The 22,314-nt window shown below is 40.4% G+C and overlaps 1 protein-coding gene across 4 annotated transcripts in view; it reads right to left on the reverse strand.

Annotated features, from left to right (window-relative positions):
* pard3aa (par-3 family cell polarity regulator alpha, a) overlaps positions 1-22,314 on the reverse strand; it is a 408,352-nt gene that overhangs the window by 339,127 nt on the left and 46,911 nt on the right. For all 4 annotated transcript variants that reach the window (XM_053493817.1, XM_053493816.1, XM_053493815.1 and 1 more), the window contains exon 2: positions 12,825-12,926. In XM_053493817.1, the coding sequence (XP_053349792.1) occupies positions 12,825-12,926 (102 nt within the window). The remainder of the gene's footprint in view (positions 1-12,824; positions 12,927-22,314) is intronic.

A 22,314-nucleotide genomic window follows, 5' to 3' on the forward strand; every position in this document is an offset into this window, starting at 1 on the left:
ACAAACAAACAAACAAACAAACAAACAAACAAACACTGCCTTCTAGAGATGGGGGGAGGGGATCGATTCGATTATTTACTGAGATTTGTTTGTGTGCTAATTCATATACTCACATACTGCCACTCTGACTTTTAATAGATTTTTATAATCATTTGTATACATGTTTGCATTTGAAGTAATTTAGTGTTGCAGTTCCTCTATGATCCTACAGGTGGTGGACTCTAAACTACTCTCACACACACACACACACACACACACAGGTAGGCAGTGCAGCATCCTGTGTGGTAGGAGCGATTTATCATACAAGTTTGTTTTGAATTTTAACAAAATCTATATATTAAAAACAAATATGAATCTAATCAGGACATTTATAAAATTATGATACTTGATACATGATACAGAATCTCAATACAAATCGAATCGACACCTCGGCATCGGACAGGCAAGTAGACACGCCTTCCTTTAATTTTAGAGCCCTTGCTATTAATGATGCTGTTGTTACAGTGTCCTATTTTTCTAAACAGATATTTTAATTAAAGCGCCCATGCATATCCTGTATTTGTAGCGAGGACTATATTTTTATTATTTGTAGCAAAAGAAAATGTTACAGCTTGATTAGTGCTGGGAATAATTACAGGGGTTCGCACTAACAAACACAGATCCTTTGTTTCCTACATCCTTGTGAGAACTGCAATGAAACAGCGCCATCATGAGGACAGAAGAGTCACTGCTCCAGCTGTTCACAACAACTTTTGACTTCAATTTGACCCTTGTTCTCATTATAAGAGCAGATGACAGACGTAATACAGAATTCCTGAAAAACAACTGAAATATCAGGCAGCGTTAGGAACACTGATAAAAAAAAAAAACCTTTAAGCCACAAGAAAAAAAGAAGAAGAAAAAAATGCCACTATAATACAAAAGGGACGACTAATATGTCCTGACATTGACAGTCAGGGATCTGATGAGCGACTCGTCTTCCCTTTGTGTGTGTGTGTTTTGCGCTCCAGGGACACTGACTACAGACTCCAGCGGGGGGTCCTGTGCCGTCAGCTTCGATTAAGAGCAACAGTCATGTCTGACCCAAATTCGCTTATGCTTGGATGTGTGTATGTGTGTGTTTAACCAATGGTGCACTACCGCACAGGCCTTTACTAACTGCACATTTGGCACAGTGCTCGTCCACAAACATTACACTGAAGCTGACAGCTGCCACTTGAGACAAATGTCTCGGTTTGATGGCACGGCTGTACACGCGTGTCTGTTTGCGTTCTGACAGATTCACCGGGGCACAACTTTATGTGACTGTGTGCCCGGGTGATACTGACACTATACCTCACGCTCAGGAGCGTCACAAATCATTTCCGCACGGATGTAAAAACGGATAGAAATCCGCAGGCCGCTCGGAAGCCGCGCTCCAGCTGTGACGGCGACGTGACCGATTTAATATACTTAACTCCTGAAAGCTTTAAAACTGCCGCCTGCTGATGAAATCACTGAACTGGGAAGATGTTTTGAAATACCCTCCGTCTTTCATAATGCGTAATGGTGAAGCAAAACAACACAACTCCATTAGAACCGTGAAGAAATGTGAATTTAAAGAGAAGGTTCATATGTAGAATATTAATGCGGAGCTTCATTACATGTTTACTGATATTTAACTAATAATCAGAATAACTTAATCTGAATATACACACCTCAGTCGAAACGGAATAACAGGGGTGGCGTAAACTTTTTTAAACTTTTGATCTGATCATTTCTCTCTTGACATAATAAACGTTCTGCACGTTATGTAACATGACAAGTTTCCAGGATGGAATCTCTTTACACCTTTAATCAATTATTATTATAATGAATCACTAATATATTTACAACGTATACACGTTTCAATTGTATGTTTTCTAATGGTATCAGTTTTTGTTTCAATAAATATTCAATAGTGTAAACTTTCACGGCAGCAGCGACAGATACCCAAGGGGCTTACAGTATGTTACCATGGTAACACACGAACGTGGTGAATTCACAGGGTGTTCCGAATAGGTTTTTTCGAGGAAAGTTCCCTTCACTGACATTCCCTGCAAACGGAGCAGCACCCTGTGAAGTACACTTCGGAATGGAACCCAGCCATAGTAAAGCATCTAAGCGATCACAGACGAGACTGAATTCTTGTAACCAATCATACCTTAGAAGGCGAGAAAAGACAGGAAGCTTAACCTAACTTCAAAAATGAAATAAAATAAAAAAAGATTTGTCTTATTCGTCTTCTGTAACGTTTCAGCAGATTAAATGATTTACAGCGAGCTTTGCGCGTTATCCAGAAAGGTTATGTTCTGATTAAATACTCAAAAAGACCGTCCGATCGCGCCAGAGCCACGTCCCCAAAACAGAAAGATCGAAAGACGGAGGAAAATGTCATGATTCTTTTGCGCGTCAAGGCACATATCGCCTTACTGACTGCAATAATGTTTGCATTCGAGTTGGTATTTTCTAAAATCGAGTTGCTGTTCCTCTAAAATCCTACAGGTGGTGCACTCTAAACTATTCACATATTGGCAGGGAAAAAAAATAAATAAATAAAAATTATTTACCAAGTTTGTTTAGAATCGTCACAAAATCTATAAAAATATCACGTCAGGACATTTATTACAATAGCTAATACGGGTGATACGGTGAGTAGAAAGTGATGTAAACGTGTTAAACTCAGGTCATGCTCCACCAAATCAAAGCTGAACCCATATTAAGAACACAAACCCTTCAAAGTAACCGACCTGCAACCCTGCAGAGCACTCACAGTGCAAACTTTATTTGAATAGTTCCAGTATTCTGTAATATTTCAGGCTAGATTACTTTCTTACGCCCTGGATATCGAATCGTTACCAGCTCTTTAAGTCAATCACCAAACCCAGCTTTGTAGACGTTCAGCTCGATAGTTTTGTCCTTGCATACTACACTCGGATCAACGCTGCGCATCGATACGCCACTGCCGGCTCGCTTCGAACCCTCCCTGACGGAACGCTTCGTCTCGCCGTCGGATTCGAGCCCCTTCGACTGGAGCACGGAATAATGACTTTCAATGCCGGCGACTGGCTCCGAGCCTTTCCTGATTCTTTAGATCAAAATCGCAGCAGGTCCAGGGGGCTCCTTCAAACCGCATACTGATGATTATTTACATGATGCAATTGACAGGGTTGGCTTTTTTATTTATTTCTTTTCGATCGCATGCCGTGCATCTGGGAGTCGGTGTGTTTACCGTCTCTAAAAAAAATCACCACCTCTCCTGCACGCGCGCGGGTTCAGCTTCTGTCAATCAAATTATACATGTACGATTGTTTTCTGTCTGGCTTTCCGTCTCTCATACTAACACACACACACACACACACACTTGCAGTCTGTGCCCGGCTGCCAGCCCATGTGCTCACTCTAATCCGAGATGCCTTTGAGTGATATGTGAAGTCTGTCATGAGCACAAACTCAGACACGCAGGCCAGTTTACTTTTCTGCTGTCTGCTCTTATTGAGCCTAATAATATCTGTGTGAAGGGAAAATATAAGGCATCTGTAAAAAAGTGCATGAGGCACAGACAGAGAGAGAAGAGAGAGAGAGAGAGAGAGAGAGAGAGAATGCCTGTAGTGTTGCGTTCTCTCAAAGAAAGTGCTGTATTGATTAAATGACAAATGAGATAAACACAGCTCTCCTCAGTGGCCTCTTCTTCTATAAAGAACTGCCCAGGAAGTCTAAGTGCATTTCAGTGTGTGTGTGTGTGTGTGTGTGTGTGTGTGTGTGTGTGTGTGTGTGTGTGTGTGTGTGTGCGCGTGTTTATATACAACAAGCAAGAAAAACATTTCAATTGGCCCAAACCAACCTTCTGAAGCCGGTTGATTTCTCTTCTAAATAAATAAATAAATAAATCTCTTTCTCTTATTATATTCCTCTTTTCCTCTGGACACAACAGAAACCTTCCAGTCTGCAGCAGTGGTCCGTGTTTCGGAGTTTCCCAATTAAGCCTCTCCGTATGAGCTGCACCATGGCTCGTGCCCCCTCGCCACTTTGGCACTGTAACCATGGCGATGGCCCTGCGGTAGTTCCCAGAAACTCCGAGAGCCAATCGGAATTTCCGGAACGACACCACTAACACCAGATGTGCTGTTAACACCGTGTTTAACTCACAAGAGCGCAGGAAAGGCCATGTTGTTGGCGTCGCTGCCATCTAGTGGTGATGACTATGCAGTGCGTGGATGATCCTTACACCGCCTGGGAATCGATTTGTTAAAGATTCTACATGCTCTGCTGAGAATGAGTTGATTACTGCAAGAGTTAAACACTGAACCTGAACACTGAGACACTGAGACAAAGTCAAAAATGAGCAAAGTAGAGAAGTCCTTGCTATGCAAAAAAAAAAAAAAAACAGACAGAATTGCGATACATTCTGGGCATATTTATTTTTACAAACTAAATAACTTTAATAGGCTTCTTGTAGGAAATTTTTTTAGAACTCATTTAACAAAACCTGAGACATTAAAAGCTGCTCGAGTGGAGCCTACGTCCACTCACAAGTGTGTGTGTGTGTGTGTGTGTGTGTGTGTGTGGTAGTTGGGCAAGGAGGCGGGCACTTGCTCTCAGTCACATTTATTTCTGTGCGTGTGTGTGTGTGTGTGTGTGTGTGTCTTGCTCTCGGTCATGTTTTGTTTCTCTGTGTGTGTATTCCCAGGGCTGAACGCCTACGTACCATAAGTCCCTGTGACACACCCTTGAGCACCGCGTCCAATTAGATCATACCCCCTAACGGGATGAGAGTCCACTTCTTATGCGCACACACACACACACATACGCACACACACACACCTGCTTGACTTTCACCATCAACAAATTAATTTAATATACAGAGAATACAAAAAAAAATGTGTATTAAAGTAGTGATTTTTAAATGTGTGTTTTAAATACGCGTTTAAAAATTGGTCGATTTAATTTCTTTCACATTACACACACTTACTCATCATCTATACCGCTTTATCCTCTACACAGTCCCATAGCCTGCTGCCTACACGTATACAAGGAGACTTGAACATACGCATACGCCTATTTCACACACCACGGGCAATTTGGGAACGCCAACAAACCTAATCTGCACGTCTTTGGACTTTGGAAACCCAGCAAGCACGAGGAGAACATGCAAACTCCATGCACACAGACCTGAGGTGGGAATCGAACCCGGATCCTGGAAGTGCAAGGTGACTGTGCAAACCAATATCATTCTCTATATCGCTTATCTGGTACATAAAGAGCGGTACACCCTGGACGGGGTGCCAGTCCCTCGCAGGACACTTTCACATTACATATTGTCTTACAAAATGTCCGGGAGGTAGCGTGTAACACCACATACAGAAACTGCATTATCACCAGTGCTCTCTGATTCATAAGGAACTGATGCTTCCTATTTAAAACATCATAACACTAAAACAAAGAGCCTGTCTGACCAAATGCAATCTGTAATCTATAAACATGAACAAATTACAAAGTAATGTTACTGAGCTCAACATGGTACTATCTACAGAACCACTCCAGTTTTAATTCTAATAGACACACAACAGAAGTCGGCCAACTAATGAAGCAATTACAACTGACCTCTCAAGAGAAAAATAAATTGGTCATTTAATCCCAATTGAGAACCCTTCCAAAGCATGCACTTATTCCAGATCATTTTACAATTTTTCAGATGATCATTTAAACAACGTCAGAGAGCTTCATCAAGCAAGCACATGATGACCACCAGAGGGCGCCTAAGCACAACAGATAAGCAGACATCCATGCAATTTCTGTTTCAATATTTAACACCCATCACATGACAGACAGACAGACAGACAGACCCCGCCCAGACTCAACAAAACAGCTGCTTTATCAGGTAATGGAACAAGAAACATAACGAATGGAGCAATTTTCCAAATAACACCAAGTACATGTGTGTTTGGTGCTTATGTGAGGAGAGAGGAAGGAGGGAGAACAAAAGAAACTGCAAACAAAAAAAGCAAAAAGAATATATAGAGGGGAAGGACGATGCATGCAGGAAGTACACTGCAAAAAGAAAAAGGCACCATGTGATTAGACGTATGCACAAGTGCGCGTGTGAGAGTGTTACTGTGCGAGAGCATTACTGTGCATGTGCGAGAGCATTACTGTGCATGCGACAGCGTTACCGTGTGCGAGTGCTACTGTGCGTGTACGTGAGTGCTACTGTGCGTGTGTGCGAGGGCATGTGCAAGAGTGTTGCTCTGCATGTTGCCAAGTGCATGTGGGTCTGTTACTGTGCATGTGAGTGTGTGCGCGCACTGGAGAGCAGACATGAGTAAACCAAAGCCAGGCAGTTTGAGCTCTATTCATAACCTCTGTCCTCATTAGTACAAGAATGTACACACACACACACACACACACATTCTCTCTCTCTTACACACACATGCAAACGTGAGCGGTATTTCCATAACTGTCACTCCGGAGCTATTTAGCAGCACAAGAAAATCCCTGTCACGTCCACCCAGCACTGCATTCCAGAGCATCTCCGTATCCTCATTATGTTTTATCCACAAAGACATCCCTTTTTTTTAGTCAACTGAATGTTTGTAACTCATCAGTTCTACACTGAAGAAATAACTTCAAGTCTACACAAGTTTAATGACCATGAACTTTCCTACAAGACACACCTTCAGAGAAACAACACCAGCCCAGAGATCTTCATCTTAAAGACTTCAGGCTACTAGCGCATGCTTCATCTACTAAACCGCCTCTGTAAAGACTAATGATTCCAAATGATTCCAAAATCATTTCTGCAGCCATAACGAGCCATAAATCCAAGCCGAGTGCGTTTAGATGCCTGTCCAGCACCAGTGGAGCAGAAATGAGTGATGAAGATGAGCTGCCTTAACGATTTACCGCGTCTTTGTGCTGCTCTTTTTTCACCAGAAACACTAATGAAGCCGTTCGTGTTGCTTATAGAAAAACAACTGCGGTGTTCAGGCCATCGCTGTGTATCTGTAGGAACCAGACACGCCTGGGTATGTGTTAGAGACACAAAGTTTCATGCACATGCACACACACACACATTATATATATATATATATTATATATATATATATATATATATATATATATATATATATATATATATATATATATATATACACACACACACACACACACACACACACACACACACACACACACACACACACACACACACACACACACACACACACACACAGTGTGCGCTTAATAGGAAGGCATTTAGGAACACGAGGTTACATCCTGATGATGTCACCATCTAAAGATTTAAAGATTTTATTTATTTGTTTATTTATTTATATTAATCATTATAAATAAATAAATTACTTTATAATTAATAAAATATAGTATAATCATTATTTTAAGTAAACGTGATTGGCTGTAAGTAAACGTAAGTTTAGAAATATCACATTTAACTTGTGTATTTTAAAGAATTGAAAAAAAAAAATCTTTTAAATACAAAAAAAAAAAAACTTTTCCTGCTTTTTGTCCTTTTTTCCAATTTTGATATTGGGCGGAGGTTAAACAAACCATTTTCATTCCCCTCTCCCCACTTGTGACCTCATATAAGAACACTGCCCCCTCCCCCCCTTTCTGCTGTTCACTGGCAGGGCGGGGCTCAGCAGCAAACATTTACCTAGACACTGAAATGGCATGTTTGAAGGAGGAGTGAAATAAAAGGACTTTAGGATACAATGTGTATTTCAGCTAAGGCATTAACTCGCACACTTTATGTAGCTTTGAGACCTGTGTTAAATTGTTAAAGCAATAGTACAACATGGGACCTTTAATTAATCGCATTTAACATACAGCTAAACTGCTCTGCTTGTGACAGTACTTCGAGAATCTTTAATATCAAATATAGATTGTGTGCTGTACCATGATGATGCATTGTGTGAATGTGTGCCAGTGTATCCGTTACCGCTGCTCCATACACACGGGACTCTATAGTAAATAGTGTATGAGTGAGCCGGGTTAGAATTACAAACAGAGCTCAGGTTCAAATCAAGGAAAATAGCAAACTGATTGATGTGTTCGCTAGTTTTAGACCCTCTGACTCCAAACAAACAGAGATCATTGTACACCCACCTCCTCTATACAATCTAATCAATGCTGGTCTGATAAGTCTCCCGGTTTATTGGTTTACTCCAGATGCTGAAGACATGACTGTAAAAGAGCTTTAGTATTTCTGTTCCTCTTTTCTTCAGATTAAAAATGATCTTCGTAATCCTGTAATCTGATGTCATCCTGTTTTTTCTCCAGCTGACACTAATGCATGTAGAAGTTTTGCAAACTCTTCTCCAGGAGGAATCCTGAGTGAGATACGTTGGAGGAGGGGGTATCAACGCCACCTCACAGCTCCAGAGTCCACGTGTCCCCGGATCGATCCTGAGCTCAGATTACTGTCTGCATGTTCTACCCATGTTTCCTGTACGTCACCTTTTTCCCTTCCAGGTTCTACTGGTTCCTCACGCTTCTCAACAACGTGCCATTAGGTAGAGTGGGGACTCAAACCTTTCCCCAGGAGAGCAGCATGTGTGGGTGTTACATCATCCCATAAAGAGTGTTCTCCTGCCTAAATAAATCAACGAAGGAATTATGAGTTCGGGTCAGGAACAAAAGCAAATGGAGAACTCGATCTGTGTGTCGCATGCACAATAACTATTTAGCATACAAAATTTAAAACACACAGCTGGTCTCCTAGCTTAGAGACAGAGGGTGAGGACACTAAATCACACTTGCCTGACAACTGGGGAACAAAATGCCTGCGCTGGCATCCAAGGTCAAAGCCGGCAGACACACAAACAGATCTGTGGTAAAGCACCTGGAAAAACACACTCGAGAGGGACTGGACGCCTGGACAATGCGAAGCTTCAAGTTCATAAACACACAGGGTTTCTAAAAGGAGAAGCAACGACCGACATGTTTCACGCTACAGTACAGCCTCACTGAGGGGTCTGATGTTCACCCATCTGTTCGGGAATTCTGAATAAAGGCTTTGATCTACAGAATAATTCATATATACAACGTGTGCCTTTGGAACAAGGCCGTTCAAGTCAAACAGGGACTTTTGATTATTTTGAGTGGATTAAGATAAAATAATAGATTGACATCAAAAGGAGACTTTAAGTCCAGGACGGTTATAAATTCTGAATGGTGCAAATGCTGTGAATGATGATCCCAGCCGAGGTTTTCACATTCATTTCACATTCAAGCGAGTGGAACATCTGATCCTTGAAAGTCGGTGGATAACTTGTCGCCAACTTACAGAAGAGACGCACCACTTCCTGACTTTGCATTTAAGCCATCTATTTCCATTTCCACCTCATGTTTGAGCCGTTAAAGGAGTTCCTGGGAGGCCAGGGTTCCAGACAGGAAGCAGGCAGTAGGATCATGAATCCTTGATAAATGCATTAGTGTATCAAGGTGTTCTATAGAGAAATAAAGCTAGTTTTTTTTACACTCATAACCGTGTTTCACGATCAGTCCTGGTTTGACTTGAACATCCTTAATATTATAAAATTAAACACAATAAGCAATGATGTCGATCCATCATTTCAAACACATCTAAACGTGCACACTGATGAACAGACAATGACAGAGTGCTCGTCCTTAAAGGTTTTACTTTAGTCTTACCCGCAGTAAATACATCTATTTATCATTTGCATGAATCAAGTTTAAAAGCAGAAATAAATAAATTCATACAATGTAATCAATGCTCTAAAAGTTATTTTTAAGGGTGTCTATTCATTTCAGCGCGTCACTAAGCGTAACCTGTCGGAATAGACTCTAATAATTAAGTCCATAATAAAGTCAATAGTGTGTAAACCTGCTTTACTTAACCTGATGGTTAAGAGGACCAGACACCCTGCTGAACCTTTAAAAAGCTGATCTTTAATCATGTCTCCCTTTAATCCTATTTCTGTTTAAGCCTTAATCCTGACCTCAATCTGCTCGGAGCGCAGCGTTAAAGCAAAACCCTTCACCCTCGGCTGCTATTTTACACCAACAGAATAATCGTGGAGTCTAATCAAAGGCCGAGGAAACCCCGGGATGCACGTCTAGACGGCTGCTGTAATCCCTGCAGCTCTAATAAGCTGTGAGATGTTCAGCAGAAACTGAGATGATGTGAGAACGCTTACCGTCCCGGGGGGACATTTATAAGCTCATATTTACTCGGATCAGATCTCAGTGAGACTAAAACGGAAACCGTCTGGCCTTTATATTGCTTACAAAGGCTGACAATATTAATAAAATAACTTCCATGTTTCCAGCCTGACCAGTGTGTCATTCTCTTTTAAAAAAGAAAAAAGAGGGGGCGTCAACAGTGTACACACGTGATGACAAACTGTCACGCGCTGACGCAAGAGCTGAGCCCGAATCTAGAGAAGAAATCTCAGAGGTGATCTGTGTACTCATAGTAAAAGCAGTTATTTTCAGTTTAGATGCGCTGTAATGACATGATGCGACAGCCAGAGGGCTCGTGTGGGGCAACACTGATTAAAACATGCATGCTACCTATTAAGAACCTACGCACAATGATATATATATTTTTTTTTACGTCCTTATTGTGTATTAATTCCAACCCCCGGATCCCTCATGCTATTTGGAGAACGTGTAAGGTTTAAATGTGTAACGTATATTTTTACAAAATCTCTTCTCAGGACGCCACTCTACTTTCAGAGCTGGCCTCGTTTTTTCTTTTTTTTTTCAGTGAGAAAGATGACTGTAGATAACTGAAGCTGTCTGTTCTGAGATCATCCATCTCCTCTGTGTCACGCCAGCTCAGCTTATATTTAAGTGCATCCCTGCAGACTGCTTTAAAGCTGTAGAGCACGTGCATCACTCTCCTCCTCTCACAGATGTCACTTCTTACATCTGGCCAATAGGTGGAAAGTATTACAGCAAAAAAAAAAAAAAAACACATCTAGCAGAGTGTTACAGGCACAGATGAGGTGAAAATAGAGGGATCTAACCGAGTGTGAAAATGAAGATGAAGAACAGAAAAGATGATGTGGGAGGAGTGTGAACTGGGTGGTGTGGTCCTCAGAGGAATCTCTCACAGCAGTGCTGCAGGTGTGGGTTTCTGTGTGTCGTAGCAGACACGTTACCATGGCAGCCGGCAAAATCAAAGAGATCACCTCTTCCAGGATGAGAGGATCAGCTCTCCATATGTATACGCACACACACACACACACACACACGCAAACACAATGACACTTGTACGAGTTCTTGTCCCTTACTCACAATACGTATATTATAACACAGATACACACACAACACAGTGTCATTATCGGTGTAAACAATGTGTGTTGGTGGCAAAGACTCCCTTTAATGCATCCTCTAATCATTTAATATCATGCTTGTATTCTGGCAGGCTGAGCGGTATGACAATATAACATCTATATTTTGAAGAATTGTGCCATATATTTGTGATATTATTTTTCAAGATTTTTTTAACAAAATCTGATCAGAAGATGCTGATTCGATAAAGTCGGAGTCTGAATTTAAACTGTTGTTATGAAAGTTTTTACATAATTTTTTTTAAATGTATGTTTTTATGCATTTTTTACCATTTTGATGTCAGAATCTTATCAAGCCTATAGAAGCTCCCTAATATAACCCTCCCTGGCTTGTTGCTGGGCTGCACGGTGGCTTAGCGATTAGCTAACTTTCGCCTTCGATTCCTACCCCAGGTTTCCTCCCACAGCCCAAACACATGCAGATTGGTCTACATATCGTTCCCAAGTTGCCCGTAGTGTGTGAATGCGCGTGTGAATGAGGTTTCTCTATGGTTGAAAAAAAAAAAAAAGAAAAAAAAAAGAAAAAAAAAAGAAAAAAAGAAAAAAAAAAAATCACCATTATCACCATTGGCGCCTACGGTTGTCCCTAGTTGGACTACAAATGTCCATAGACGTATGATCAACATTCTAAAAATCATACATTCATAATTTTTACAAACTCTTTAAAAAATAAATAAATAAATCCATTGCGTGTTTTCATCCCTCCTCTCTACCATGTTCATCTCTGCTGGAAAAAGTGAACCAGGAAGCGTCTGAAACAAAGCCTGTGCTGCTCACGAGAATAATTTATGTCCTGGCTTACAGCACCGTAAGCCCCATCTACAGTACACAGTGCTCCAGTCTGCCAGCATGGTGGCCCTCGTGCATTTAAGAAGACAGTGATTACTGTAAATCACTAGCAGACCAGGCTTTTAGATCAGTAAAAATGCCACACGTGATCTATTTTAAACTCATATATATATGAAATACATATTTGGATAAACAGAACCACAATACAACCATTTAGTTTACTACAGTGAGCTGGAGGATGAAAGCGGTGCTAGCATGGTAAAAGTTTAGCAACAGACTGAACACTTAGCTTAGAGTTTAAGTGCATTAACGCTGGTGCTAATAGTCGATTACCACAAAACGATGCTAAAATTCACGCCATGTCTTTGTGATGATGTCATCCTCTTACAGCTTCGCTGCCATTCCTTTCAGACTAATACACCGACAAAATTACTAAGCGGTACTACAAGCGATATATCAGATGTAGTCACCACGTGACGCACGCTGGCCGATGACAAAGAGGAAATCATGACAGAGATACCCATCACCGCATGAGCCACATACTGGCCATCCTGAAACGAGCTGGAGCGAATCCGGGTACGGCACGGGACTCACGGGAAACTCTTACACCTGCATCTTCTTCTATGAAGGGTGACCATCAGGGTCAACAAGGGCAAGTGACTAAAGAATAAACTCACTCACCCTGTCTTTATCATCAGCAACATAACTTAACACATCATCCAAGTCCAGGATGCCTCCGTCACCGAGCTCCAACCGGTGGACCTGGATCCAATACGCAGAGTCCTGCAGAGGGAGAAACAAAGAGGTTAGAAGATCACAGGTGTGCGTTAATAAAAAAAAATAATAATAATAATGATTCACCTGTTCAGAAAAGGGTCTTTATTAAGGGTGTAACACAATCACATTATATGCATATTACTGTATATATATATATATATATATACACACATACATTCATGCCATAAATATATACTGTAATACACAGATACGCCATGAATATATATATACACATGCAAACACACACACACACACACACACATTTAATATACAGAGTCAACCAAAAAATTATTCATACACTCTTCAGGAAAAGAAAAACTTATATAAAATAATAAATATAATATGATGTATATAAATATTATTAAATTTAATATTTTATTACAAACTTTGATGTTATATATATATATATATATATATATATATATATATATATATATATATATATAAAAAGACAATATTATGATAATATTAAAGTTATTAGTATTATAGTAATATACATAAAAAGAAAAGATGAAGAAAATTTTTTTAGCTGATTCTGTAAAAACATACACACAGCAGGCCCAAAAAAATACATGCACGAAAAAAAAAGGAAATAATAATTAAAATAATATATATTTTCTAATAATATATATCCCTCTGTATATACATCTGTTTATTGGGTAACAGAAAAAAAATCAATAAATAAAACAAAAATTACTCTACATTTGGATTTTAAACCAAAGTGGGCGTGCCCTAACACAAGTTTTCTTTCTTTCTTTCATTCATTTCTATTTGGACCATGTCCAAAAAAACATTTTTTGGCACCCTTATCTGAAAATCCCATCTTTTGCATTGGTTCACCCTGAAAGAGTTTGCGCCCAAGATCTTTTTGCCATCCAGCAGTTATTATGTTGGTTTGTACCTGCCTGCGACCTTTCCTGGTAAATGGGGTTTGTTCCATTTCCCAGGGGAAACATTCACCTAGCTTAAAGCACCGCGACCCAAACCAGGAAGTTTCCCTGTAATTACATCACGCAGCCCAGCTTTAGAAATACACAGCTGCATGAAACTCATGACTAACATTTTAGTGCTGTGTCCTGATTATAAACAAACACACACACACACACACACACACACACACACACACACACAAATCAGGCATGATCGCTACAGCACTTATGTTTAGAAATGACCAAAGTAGCAAGACAGAATTAAGCTCACAGCAATATGAGGGCTATACGGAAAACAGGTCATTCAAATTAGACATGTTGGTAGAGGTACTCTTCCTCTACACCGAGCCTCTGCGCCCCAGTTGAACCCGACACTCGGGTCCTCTTTGCCGCATCTGATGGTCTCTCACTGCACTACGATACGTTTACGGAGATGACACCAGTGACGGGAGCAAAGTGCACAGACAGATGGAGAAGTTTACAGAGCGCTGAAGACAAACCATGCAACAGGGCCAACGGGCTGCGCTGCAAACCTTCCTCGGGTTCAGAGGTATATGTTACACGAGCCGTCACACTGTATCACATGACGCAAGGCCAATCAAGCGTGCACATGCTTCGAGCTCAAGTTTAAGTACGCCACTCTGTGCGTGTGTGTGTGTTTTCAGAAGGGAGTGTGCAATGCAAGATAACCTTAGGACTTATCTGGTTTCGGAGCACGGATGAAATTAGTATACCTCCACTGGACAGCAACACACACACACACACACTACAAAAAATGGACAAAACTATTTTTTCAGCTGCGGCTCTGACGAATTTATGCCAATCTAACCTGAGCTGAACTGTGCACACACGCGCGCACACACACCACTGTCCACATCTAACATGGCGTGCACACACACACACACACACACACACACACAGCCTGGCAGTGCTTCACAGGAGATGGAGGAGAAGCATGAACATGGGGAAGGCCTTGCTTACAGATGTCTTCTCTCCCTTTTGCCATTTTCTCTCGTTCTCATTCATTAAGCCTCAATTTCTGACCAGCTACTTGTTTTCTTTTACAAAGCGCCCCGGTTTAATTATCACATCCCGTCTTTGGCTTTAAAACTCTTCTGGCAGCGCAGGGGAAAATTGACCGGCATGACAAGGAACATCCACAAATTACACAAACCGTAAACAATCCCCGGTTAGAGAACACACACACACACACACACACACACACACACACACACACACACACACACACACACATCGCTTTAAAGTGCAGTGTCGACGGGTTCATCCGAGTTTCTTCCAGCGTATCTGGAAGACATTTTCTGGCCGCGAATCCCACAACCAGAATCAGCAAATATGGGAACAAATTCTGCAATAGGAACAAAATCTACACGCCGCTGACCGTCGCACTCCTCGTAATAACCTGCGCTCTTAAAATGAACATCACACACGCATCCGTAAACAAAAACCCTCGTAGGGTGACGTCCCAAAGGATGGCACATGGTAGGATTATGATTTGTGATGGTTTAGGACTTGTAGGAAGGAGCCAAGAGTTCCCATGAGAGATTTAAGCGGTGAACAAGCAGGAACAGTTCCAGCTGAGAGAGCAGAAAGATTATTAGGGATAAGAGGAGTGGTGGGACGGGGGAAAAAAACGAGAAGCGACAAAGCTGAATTGGAGAAAGAATTTTTTTTTTAACTACACACACACACACACACTTGTGTTAACCCGACACGATAGTCCAAACAGACACAAGATCCCTTACACACGTCTTGTGCAAATGTTAGTGAAAAAGACACTGGTCTTGAGATAACATTCCAGCATTCCAGTCCGGGCTGGTGTCAGAGGACCAAACAGGAGAATAAAGGAGAGATGCTAAAGAGTGGGAGAGAAAGAGACACAGCTAGAGAGAACTGGAGAGACATGAAGAGGGAAAGACAGAAAACAAAAGACAGAAATAGCAAGAGGACCAGAGAAATAACAGAGAGAAATAAAGAAACAGACAGACAGACGGAGCAGAGAAAGAAGGAGAGAGAGAGAGGAAACAGATGGAGAAAGGAGGCTAAAGGAAAGAGGAAAAAGGGATAAAGAGAAGAGGAGCTAGAGATAAATGTTAGCAAGAAGAGAAAAAGAGCAACAGAGAGGAAGAGCCAAAGAGAGACGGGGGGGGGACAACCAGAAAGACCAAGAGAAGGAGAGGAAAAACAAAAGAGAGGGTATCGAAAGGAAAAATGACAGATCTTAAGAAAAAAAAAAAAACAGAGAGAGAGAGAGAGAGAGAGAGAGAGAGCCGCGTTACACTGTCGGGGGGGAGATTAATAATAGACCCAGAATTATATCATATCATGTTATGGAAGAAAAAATGAAGTAAAGGAAACATCCAAGCACATGTCCCGAGACGTGCTGTGATCAGAGCCTAGCTCCACCTCTCTATTCCGAGCTAAAACCCAGACGCGAGAGCCGCGTGTGAGCACAGCAGAGCCGCAGATCGTCTCGGAGACCCACATCGACGGCTGAGGTTTAGTCAAACAGCGAGGAGTCAACAGGAAGGTTAGTCATTCCGTCACAATGTGAACAAACACTAATCTCTGCACAGACAACCCGGAGACACACGGAGACGCGCAGAGACACAAAGACCTGCATTGGTACCGAGTCTCTGGTCTGGCTTGACATTTCCCTCAGCGCTGATTATCACCATCACCATCATTCTACACATCTCTCTCTCTAATCTGATCCGATCTGCTGAGACAAAGGGCCTTATTTAAACAAGAAAGGAAGAATGCAGGAAGAGAAAGAGACTACGAGAAACACGCCTCTTCGCCACACTGGAAATGTCTCTTCCTACTCATCTTTTCACTTTCTGACGTGTACACGCACATTCCCATAGTCAAGACCTGAAAGAGGATGGGGGACTTCCCAGTACCTCTTTGCTGCCAGTCCTGTTTTTTTTTTATCCAAAGAATATACAAATTAGTACGCAAGAAATCGGGATGCTCAGACAAAGGTTGTTGTTTTGTTTTTGTTTTTTTCAAAGCTTGAAGTCGTTCCTGATTTGGAGTAAAAAACAAGATGCTTTTTTCTAAGGAGACAGTACAAAGAATATTGGCAGTATTATATCACAAGCCTTATACAATACGACAAGCTACAATAAAAGAAAAAAAATCAAAGAACTAGGAGTTATAAGAATATTTTTTACATAATATTATTTTATTAAAAAAAAAAAAAAAAAAAAAAAGTGGTATAGTGGGTTTCGTCCGGGTCCTCCAGTTGCCCCCTACAGTCCAAAGACATGCAGATTAGGCTAGGCTAGCTAGCGTTCCCAATTTGCCTGTAGTGTGTGAATGAGTGAAAGTTATTAGTGGCTTCATCTCTAGAAAAAGAAGAAATAGCTACTGTAACAGGATGCATTTGCAAGCTATACAGTAATTGCAATTTTCAATCAAGTTTCCACAACAAGGGTATCCACGATGCTGACACGCGCCCTCGCTGATCTTAAGCTTCTCCACTGCTTCTGTTAAGTGTTATACCTGCTGTGTGTGAGGTCTTAGAGAAAACCCTCCATACTGTACCTAGCTAAAATATAATTTTATATGCGACTCCTTCCAGTGTGGTTAAGGCATTGGACTACGGTTCGGAAGATCCCAGGTTCAAACCCCACAACCACCAAGTTGCCACTGTTGGGCCCTTGAGCAAGGCCCTTAACCCTCAACTGCTCAGATGTGTAATGAGATGAAAAAAAATGTTAGTCGCTCTGGATAAGAGCGTCTGCCAAATGCCTAAATGTAAATGTAAATGAATACCTTTAGTCCGCCACTATTATCTAGAAAAAAAATATATCGATTTATCGCCCAGCATTACGACACACAAGATGATCTGTCCCTTCTGGATTAAAGGCCAGTGTTCTGGTCCAGTGATTGATTGATTGGAGGTTTCACAAGTCAGTGCACGCTTACGTATACAAATAATTACATAAATTGCATTAATTGCAGATATTGCAAAAATAATTGATTCTTATTGCACTTTTTTTTTTGCAACGTCCATTGAAATAGTTCTTCGTCCATTTAAAGAGTTATGACAATATAATGCCAATCTGCCAACATTTATGTCATGTATGAGAAAAAGTGCTTTATAGGGTCTACTGAAAAAGCCTGAATGGAGACGATGTATATATGGAAATCACCCGGGACGACTTGATGCGATATCATCATGATACCCTACTGTCGGTGCCAATTCGATTTCTCTTGAGATTTTATCACGATGTTAAAAATCTCCCAATGCGATCATAATTCGTTATAATTCCAAACAAATTTAGCACATTTCTTCTACCACACCAGTATTTGCCAATGGTTGACAAGTTTAAAGCACACCATCTGCAGGATTATCGAGGAACTGCGACTTTTCACCACCTCTAATGCAAACATATAGAAAGTAATTGTACAAAAACTTATTTTAGAGTTAGTTACTTTTTTTTAAGTCGCTCTGGATAAGAGCGTCTGCCAAATGCCTAAATGTAAATGTGGCGATACATGAATCGCCTTACAAAGGAACGTTTATTATTTTTAGACTGTATAAGTGCAACTGACAGCTGTTGATCTTCTGCGTTATGTGAACCCCTTTTTGAAAACAATGGCTTTATGAAAGCAACCGGAGAACCAGAAGCGTGTGCACAAGGCTAACTGGAGATCTGAGATATCAAGACAGATGTAATGTAGACGAAGCAGTGTTTCCTGAAGTGCAGTGTTCATTTACACCTCGGCCTGTGGAGGCATGTCTATGATAAAGGACACACACAGAATCAGTTAGCTCTGGCTAGCTCATATAGAAAGGGTTTAATAACTGAATAAGCAGGCAAACTTTCAATGAGACAGACACACAGAAACACAAACAGAAGCAAACACACGGACTGGCAGACGAATAGAAGGGAGGAAGGAAGGACGATCACAGAGGAAGAAGACAGACACACAAATGCAAATACACAGACATATACCCAGACAGACAGACGCAGACGTGCACAAAAACATGCACCCAGACAGACAGACAGACAGACAGACAGACACATGGTCTGCAGAGATCGGGACCTGTTTTTTTGCTCGACACCGACTGTAGGAACGGTCTCGGTCCCCGAGGCACAGCGAGCATGCTGAGACTCGCCCGCAGTTTATATCGAGTCACAGACGTCGCTTTGTCTCCGTGTCCGTTTTACTCAACTTTCAAGTTTGGCAATACATATTTACACAGCGTGTTTATTTCTGCAAAAAAGAGACGTACGGATCTACTTATTCACTAGAACCTCATCAATTCACCATCACTAGGAGGCGAGATGATAACGAGGCCTGCCCCTGGAGCACTTAATATTCAGATGAAGAGCTGATTTGAAGCAGAAACGATGCATCAAATCACACCTGATCATCATCATGATCATCATCATCATAAGTCCTCTCCTGCTCTAGCACTGTGCACACCATTTGCTCTCACAATCAGTTCAGAAGCAGACTCCAAGGCTAAAAAAAAAATGCAAATAGAGTGTTATGCAGTGCAAAAGCTGTCACACGGCACTGTCACGCTGACGCTGCATGAATGATTTATAAGCAAGTAAAGCACAAAGTAAAGTGTGAGGACCCGCACATGGATTTGTGATGGTTAACTTGACAAAATCAGAAACAGAAAATTGAAACGGAGTTTGATGCAGAGTTGCAAATTTATTGTAATAAATATTTATAAACAATAAATATTGTTTCCTAACCGAGTATTCAACACCTTAAAAATCAATAACCAATTAATCATTAATAATTATATAAAAAATTTAATAAAAATGTTTTATTATCGTTAAACAGTTCTAGCAGCCCAATCGTTTATGTATATGAGACAAATTAATGATCCTCAAGTACTTTAAACCGAGAGGAATATACAGTACAGTTTTAAAACCGGATTATACGGTTCTCTCTCTCTCTTTCTACATTTAAAAAATATTGCAAAAGCTTTAAAAGCTCCTAAAATACAATGTCCAGTATTGCACATTGCCTGAACTGTAAGTCTGCCCTCTTGTGGTAGAAAGGTGTAGAGATATGTGAGCGACTGAGAAATATCACGCAAAACAAGCATTACTGTATAATTGATGTTTAATAAGTTAAATTCTTAGCAGTTAATCATTTTCTTATTATTTATCAACACGCCTGGTCTGAAAAAGTTTACACAAATATTAACCTGACTGATCAGAATAAATAGTGTCAAGATTGACAAAATACCAAACGGGCATCCATTGTAATTAGTCTGTACCTTGTGTAAATTTCAGAAAAAGCTCTAATGGAATAAATTAACACATTTGCACGTACTTATTTACTGTAACTGTTATGCTTAACATGCGAGTGTTCATATGCGCCACATTCAGCTTTCATCTGTGCTGTAATCATAAGGACTAATGCTTTGTTTGCTTAAGTGTAATATGAAACATCAGCCATTCCCTGATTTACCTGACAGAACTTGTGAAGCTGCTTTTCAGTTCAATACCACGTTCATAAGACATCTTTGAAACAATAGTTATACCGAGGGGGGGGGATTGAGATGATGAGCTCACGTCTCACTAGAATTACTGCCTCTCAGGTGATTTATGATGACTAGGCTTGCTAGAGTGCCACAGTTTCACTGTTAGTCACACTGGATCGGATGATTATCTCACCGGTGACAGGTTTTAGATTACCTATTAAAATGCATTTCTCCATCTTCACGTATAGTTTTTTTTGGTGTGTGTTTGGCTGGAAGTTGGATCTCACAGCCATGTGACTTTCTGATCACCTACACTAAGAGACATTTAAGAGAATCTAAAAACACGCAGGAAATTTGAATGCACTTTTTTAATTGAATACCAGAGTGCCATACACATAATAGATTTTACAGGACTATGAATTCAGTCAAAAAGGTCTGATGATCAACACCACAGGTTCAGCAACTACCGGTCAAGATGATGCATCCTGTAGCTGCAGCATGGCACAATGTTTACCATTTATGGTATATGCCAAACTAATGCCCAAACTGATATTTTAGAAATTGGCAGAGTATTAGGAATAAACAAAAAAAAAAAAAAAAAACGAAATATTTTCAGCCATCATCTTGCATCTAGCCTCCTCTGTGAGAAGGTAACGTTCGTCTCCATGTCTGCACAGTGCAGCGGTCCTGTTTGAGTGTGGGTGCACTCATGCAGTTGGGGAAGCAGAAGAATAAACATGTTTGAGAGAGAGAGAGAGAGAGAGAGAGAGAGAAAACCCGAAAGTGCTCCTTAGGCTCTTGTTTTGGAAAATAAACCAACCGACATCATTCACTGTGGAATTTGTGCCTCTTTCACTGCCAGCATTGCTGCCTTTTGTTTATTTGCTCAGTTTGACAGGGTTGCCATGCTCGCTTTAGAGAAAAAACAACCCAGCTCTGGTCCATACACGGTTTTAAATTTCACACTAAGATTGGCCAGCTAATGCAAAGAAAAAAATAAAAATAATAAATCATGCTATTGTGTTAGCTTATGGTGTTTTTGCTTTGAAGGAATTTACATTAAAACTTAAAATTAAGTCTGAGAGCTCACTTAATGGCTAGTTAAATTTCACTGGGACACTGGGCCAACATATATATACACACATACACATACACATACACGCACACATACTGTGTGCAATATCAATATCATAATTGCTCTCTTTATGCAATATCAAATATTACTTGCAATATACATCCTGTGTGCAATAATATACATGTACAATACACAAAAAAGACAATTCTGCACCTTTCTGTACAGTCAGTAGCTTTTTTGTTTTTCTATATATTTTTATTCTATTTATATCTGTTTTTGATGTTATAGTACATTGTATTTTATTATTATTTTATTTTCTAATTTTCTTCTTATTCTATTGTATTTGTATCTTTTCTACAATTCCATGCACATAACCCCTCATAACTTCACTTTTACTCAACTTTTTGATTTCATTTAAGACACACGTTTCACTTCGGGAAAATCCAAGTACTGCAAAAATCATAAAATTCGGTCACAGCATCACGCAAAACTGTCTGAACAGACATACAGACAGAAGATGTTTTGGGAATTTTCGGTTTCTTCAATGTATGAAACGTGAAGATATTATTCTAAGAGCAAGTTCTGACCAACATACAGACAAAACTTCTCTTTTATATATTCTTTTATGTACGGCTTGAATAAAAATACAGGAATAAAACAAGTCATACTGTGTAATGAGTAGACAGACAGTGAATTTGTACAATTGGTACCGTTCCTATCCTATCCAGCAATTTCTCCCAGTTAAAGAGCTCCCACCGGACTTATAAGCCTCGTCTGTGGCAAACAGCCTGGTGCCAAAGCAATCGAAGACAAAGCACACAGCGTGAAATACCTGCATCAATCTAGAACAAGGATTTAAGGATGGGTTAGGTGAAAGTAGTGCAACCTGTTATTAATAAAAAAAAAAAA

Source organism: Clarias gariepinus, chromosome 4 (genome assembly GCF_024256425.1).
Source record: "Clarias gariepinus isolate MV-2021 ecotype Netherlands chromosome 4, CGAR_prim_01v2, whole genome shotgun sequence".
NCBI classification, from domain to species: domain Eukaryota; kingdom Metazoa; phylum Chordata; class Actinopteri; order Siluriformes; family Clariidae; genus Clarias; species Clarias gariepinus.